At 50.1% G+C, this 6,000-nt stretch overlaps 1 protein-coding gene across 1 annotated transcript; it reads left to right on the top strand.

The window, feature by feature from the left end:
* Positions 1–4,257: 4,257 nt before the first annotated feature.
* BDP55DRAFT_730528 (CFEM domain-containing protein) lies at positions 4,258–5,970 on the top strand (the record flags this gene model as incomplete). Its single annotated transcript, XM_060579700.1, has 7 exons — positions 4,258–4,341; positions 4,401–4,536; positions 4,600–4,781; positions 4,837–4,941; positions 5,010–5,398; positions 5,456–5,523; positions 5,582–5,970. The coding sequence occupies 7 exons, from the start codon at positions 4,258–4,260 to the stop codon at positions 5,968–5,970; spliced, it is 1,353 nt and encodes a 450-aa protein (XP_060427394.1).
* Between the last annotated feature and the right edge of the window lie 30 nt (positions 5,971–6,000).

Here is a 6,000-nt window from a genome sequence, read left to right as displayed (position 1 = left end):
TGGTAAAGTAGGGTATCCAACAATGAGAGATTTGTCTCAATTCCGATCAATCCTTGGGTACATCAGCTATCCGAGGACCGCAACTTCCCAAGCTCAATAGCCCCCAACTGGGCTCAGACAATCCTCGGGTGCGTGGGCAGTGCACGTTTACCGGCAGGCTGGGAAGGGATGAACGCAAAAATGGACCCCAATTTGCTACAATAACAACACATCATCCTTCAAAGTGAGACAATCTCGAGGCAGTATTTCCATCCTTGACCATTCCCCAGCAATTCTCACCTATTACGGGTGGGAGAAGGAATGCAAGATCTACTACCGCTAACATGGTAACATTAAGTGATTAGTATGGGGCCGTGAATGGCTTTCAACCTGACCAGACGGTTCGATAATTACTTGGGGTGATCCTACGAATGGAAAACCCTTGATTGCATAGCGGAGCCCCCGTCAAATTGTGTCAGCCGCAATATCCAACTAGGAAAGTCAAGTCCTCACATGGAAGTTGATGATTGTGATCGTTCAGCTTCGAACTAGGTGAATGAAACTTTACACCAGACGAAACGCTCGAAGTCTGACGGCGTGATCCCGTGGGGAACTGGGCAGATTACAAACGCATCTATGTACCCCTGATGACCACGAGGCGATAATCTATGAGGTGCCCATGTTTGTCATGTGATTGTTTTGTGAAGCTTGGTACCAGTGTTTTTGGTTACAATCATTGATATCAAGACAGGGTTTATGATCATTGAGTATGTCGTCTAGAAGATGCTATAAGTATGATCAATCACAGATCCACAGTGTTTGTCGACTGATACATTCTAAGCACGTTTCAAAGCCCTGGCTGAAGGACACAAAGACAGAGCCTACTATCTAGAGGCCCTCTAGCATTCAACAGAAGTTTCAGCCTTCATCCACTCGGCATGGCTGTCGTTCACCGAGCCTTGACCTCTGGAGATACCCAAGTTATCTATCATTTTTGATTTTCTGCAAGATGTATACCGATGATATGATATGCCGATATCTGAAACGTTACCCAAAACGGTCTACGATACAATGAAGTCGCATGAGTAGTCTTCCTTGCGTAGTCTGGACTAAACCTTCAATCTAACATCCCTCCAGTCTCTCACCTGAGGTATTGTGCAAGACTGATGAGTATTCTGGAGTGTGGACACATATGTCAGCTTTGGAAGGTCTTGAGAAGGGTGGTGTCAGGCAGCATATTTCGGTTGAGTCAGGTAGCCTGATAATTGAGCACGGCAATGGAAAATGACTGCACGTCTACGGCTTGACTAAACTTATTATCCGTACCACCAGATACTGATCTGAAGGTTACCTAGTGAATGGATAAGGATATGACCTTCAGCAGCTTGATAAAGTACATGTACGTTTGCCCCGACAAATGGCTACAATCTGAACAGCGTCGGTACCATCTGAAGGTGACGGAAAGACCGGGCTAGAACACCTCCCTAGCTAATCTTGAGATACTTCATCTTGTCATGAGCTTGGCCAGGTTCATAGATCTGGCAAGGTTGGAGAGGGAGCTAGACGAGGCGCGAGCATATTCTCCACGATCGTATCGGACAGACACGAAAGCTTAACCTTCACCCCCGAGGCTACGGCCATCGAGGGCCGGGGTGATCATCAAGTACTTGACGGAGTCGTCAAACACGGAACCCCCCACAGAAGAACATAAGCCGGGAAGCTAGCTTTATCAAGGCTTGCCTCGATGAGATTGGTGGATTGCAGGAGGTCTGGGGTCTAATAGTTGACAAAGTCTATATGGGGAGGGATAGACGTCCACCGCCCAAGGGGCCCAGCTGCTGTCAAAGGAGTAGTGCCACACTGTTTTCCGGATCGAGCTTACAATCCGTCAAGTTCACTGATCAGGATATAGATAAACCCTGGACACAGAGTGGTGTCATCCAGGCTCGGCTGATGGCGTTTTAGCCTTCGACTCTTCGCTTGTTGCCCATACTAACGTGTTTGGTGAACACGATGATACTTTGAAGTTAATTTGCCCTCTTAGCTCCGGTAATCCGGAGAATCATAGGATATCAGCTCATAATTACTCAGCACATACTACCACCGTGAATGGGGTCCGAATTTGGTTTGAAAATACTTGATCAATGACAAATGTCAACACGAAAGCCTACATGCCTGCATATGTATTTGGACGCACCATCCAGAGTGGTCTTGGCTTGAGTCTGAAAGTGAGGGTTCAGAAGCCTGGACGCATGCACGAGAAATACCTAGTCAATGACTTGAGAACAAAACTGTAAATGGCCAGGGTCCCGGATTCCACATGCTTTATATGCCTCGTTACACGTTCAACGGATGCGTAAGCAAGGACGGTTGATCAGATACTGCCCAATCCCACGTTCCAGACTCATTAGACAGGCAAAGTCTAGGCCATGGAGACCCAGCGGAAAAGTGCCGAAAACGAGGGAAACCGTTGTTTAACAGGCGTGAAGGCGGATGATCCGTACACGGGGTATTTCTTCAGTGTGAATAATAAGCTCGGTTACACAAAACCGGCGTCCTTGTTGTCCCCCTCAACACACCTCTGGAATGCTGCATTGTCATTGCCGAATAAATGACACACCTCGGAATCTGCCAAGCGAGTATACACGTTTTCGGTCAAGATCGGGGAGTGGGAGACAGCTGACGGAGGCCGGGTGCGTTAAGGTGTGCCCGGCAGCCGTGTAGAGACAGGGCGCTTGAGAGGGTTTTGTTGAAAATTTTCGTGCCTCTGATGAGATTCTATCCATATCCGGTCGCATGGCATCATACTGGAAACCAGAAACACTTGGCAAAGTCGGAAGTCCGACACAGAGAGGCCTTCGAGCTCGGGGACATGATCTGTGACCATGGGCCCATAGGACTCAAGCCTCCCATTGCCTTCCGTAATTGCCTGACTCTGTGAGATGATCAATCGATAGCACTCGATTCTTCAACTTCAGGTGATGGGCGCAACCAAGAGCCAGCACAGCCCTGTTGAGCTATGGCCTGCCGTGTCGGGGTCTCTCTTTGAGGTTATCATAAATCTAAGCGGAATCTGTTTTCCCAGAACTCTGGTTCAACGGCAATTCCTCTCGTTTCTTGACGACGGCTTTTCCTTGCGCCAAGAGGCTTCGTTGCCATCATCGGCAAGTCGCCAGCGAAGCGGAAGAGTGCAGCTACACATCCAAAGAATGCAAGGCTCGCGTTGCGGTGCCAAGCGAGAGCCATGCCCCGAAACGTGATGATGCCCGGCCCCAACACATTCTTGAAAGGGATGTTCGAGGCCTAGCGGCCGATCCGACATGGAGTCGGCAAGCCGCCACAGCCCAAATCGGAGCTAGTCGTGTCTCTGAGCTTTGGTCAGCCTCGACTGATCTGGTGAGGCGCAGAATGGGGCGTAGTCGGGAGAAAGAGAAAGCGAGAGAGGGAAAGAGGCTTGAAAGTATTTTTGAGCCGCATTCGGTTAACATGCTTCTCATTCCGCCAACACCAGAGACGAATAGCGAGCCACCCTTGGCGGTCTTGCCATGTCTGCTTGGCCTGCTTGCCCGCTGTGAGCTTTCCGAAGTCGAAAGTATTCCTCGTAAAGGCTTTCAAACTTTAACTAATTGAATGACGAACCAATCCACACGGACTTCAGACCTCTTCCCGGCTCCGATCATCCCCTCGATCCAGATTCTGGGGCGTTGACCGCACCTCGGCGAGAGAAGCGAATACCTGCGGGACACCTGTCCGCGGGCATCTGAGACCTTGTCCCCCGGTTCAGGGTCTAGCCGTAAAGTCACCCCAGGAGACCATAGTCTTCAAACCCAAGGCAGTCAATAGTCCGGGCGGAAAACGTGGGATACTGTGGAAGCGTACGAGTGATGACACCTGAACACGCCCACCCCCTCCCCTCTTCCCCTCTAAGCGTAAGGCAGTCTTTCAGATGACGGCCCCAGTGGTCTGGGCCGACTTGTCCGCACCCGGAAGGCTACTTTGCCATCTCCGCCGTGGCTTGCACGACGACGCCCCGTCCTTCCCGGCGGCTGATCCGAGCCGTACCCTCACCCATATTTGTTACCCTTCCCATGCACTTCCCCCCCTCACGGTTGCACAGTTTTCTCTCGTTCCACCCTCTGCCAAATCTCATGCTCTGGTCATTGCTGACTTTGGTGTTCATTGGAACGTTCCTCTTTGAGCCCCTGGATGCCTTCACTTCCGTCATGATTTGATCACCGCACAACCTGATACCACAGCGAAAACCACATGAACTTTGCGATGAAATCCTACCTCCTTTTCCTGTCTTTCTTGACGTGCCTACCATTAGCGTACGGCCTATACGACGATGTACCTGACTGTGCAGTAAGTCATCCAGGATCCTTTTTCACTCGAGGTCGAAGGGTGCTGACAAGTCACCCTAGCTACCATGTCTGTTCGAACCGCTCGATTACACAGCATGCCAGTTCAGTAACTCGACATGTCTCTGCGAAGACATGAACTATAACATGGCCGTGATTCATTGCGTTCGAATCCAGTGCAGTGTGCAGCAAGCTCTCAGTGAGTATATCGAGCTGATGTAAGAGTACCGTAAGTAGGGAGATGCTAATATGAGCCTGCTAGTCACGAAGAACCGAACATGGCAAGACTGCGGATTCGCATATCACGACGAAAGTGTTTCCATCGCATGGGTTCCATCATTTCTCTTCGCGATGGTATCCCTATTTTTCGCGATGCGCCTGGCGACAAAATGGATAGGTTTATCGACGTGGGGGTTAGACGATACGACCATTACATTTGCATACGTACGTCTAGCAGAGCAGCCCCTAGATGAAGACTTAACTGACCGCTAGATACAAGGTGATGATGATTGCGTTCTTGATCGCTACGCATCTTGGAAGGCAAGAAGGGTTTGGAAAGGACATTTGGACGCTCACGGTGGATCAGATCACAAATTTCATCAGGGTGAGTTTGGGCACCCAGCGTACCCATCGAACGAGATATCAAGGACATTATTGACACTCAGGATTCAGGGCTTCTTCGCCTTTGAGATTGTATACTCTGTGACCCTCGCCGTCATCAAAGCCTCGATACTGTTCCTCTACTTGCGCATTTTTGGAGCACTCACCGAGACTTTTCGTCGAATCCTATGGGCGACACACATCTTCAACGTCGTCGTATGCGTCACATTTGTCATCGTCAACCTGAACCAATGCAAGCCTCTAAGCTATTTCTGGTTTGGGTGGGACGGTAGACATCCCGGTCATTGCATTGACTTGTCTGCCATGGCTCTGTCCCATGCGGCCATCAATATTGCTCTCGATCTCTGGATGCTGGTTTTGCCTGCGACGCAAATCTACAAGCTCAACTTACAGAAGAGGCAGAAAGCAGGGATCATGTCCATGTTTGGCGTGGGAATCTTGTGAGTCCAGTCGTCCATGTTACATTTACCTTATTTCGACTAACCTGTATGGCACAGCATCACAATTGTCAGTGCTGTTCGCTTGCGTAGTGTAGCGCAGTTCAACAAGTCGTGGAATCCAACCTGTAAGCTCCACGGCAATCAATTGTCATTGCATGCTTCTTACTAACGTTCCATCCTCAGACGACTTCTTCGGCCTGGCACTTTGGTCTCATATCGAGCTTTGCGTTGGAACAATTGTTGCATGCATGCCTGCAGCCCGAGCCCTCGTCCGACGACTCTTCCCCGAGCTCCTCTACGTCACCAACATTTCTACGAACAGAACTTCTACCAGAGCTTCCGGCAACGTCAAGATCGTGTCCCAGGACATTGCAACCATTGCCACAGATGATCTCGCTGAGAGTTCGACCGCAAATTCTACGAAGAAAGACTCGCTGGCTACCTTGACGCCCGATCGGGTACCGTTGAGGCGACTTACTACAAGCGATAGCTTGCTGCAGATCTCCCCCAGCGACAGGGATCGCTCGCTGTACGGGGACTCACAGAAGGGAAGCAAGCTCAGCGATTGGTAATGCCTGTTTGACTATATGTATCCGTAAACG

The sequence above is a fragment of the Colletotrichum godetiae genome, assembly GCF_030913485.1.
Source record: "Colletotrichum godetiae strain CBS 193.32 chromosome Unknown BDP55scaffold_31, whole genome shotgun sequence".
NCBI classification, from domain to species: Eukaryota; Fungi; Ascomycota; class Sordariomycetes; order Glomerellales; family Glomerellaceae; genus Colletotrichum; species Colletotrichum godetiae.
This window is presented reverse-complemented; position numbering and strand designations above follow the sequence as displayed.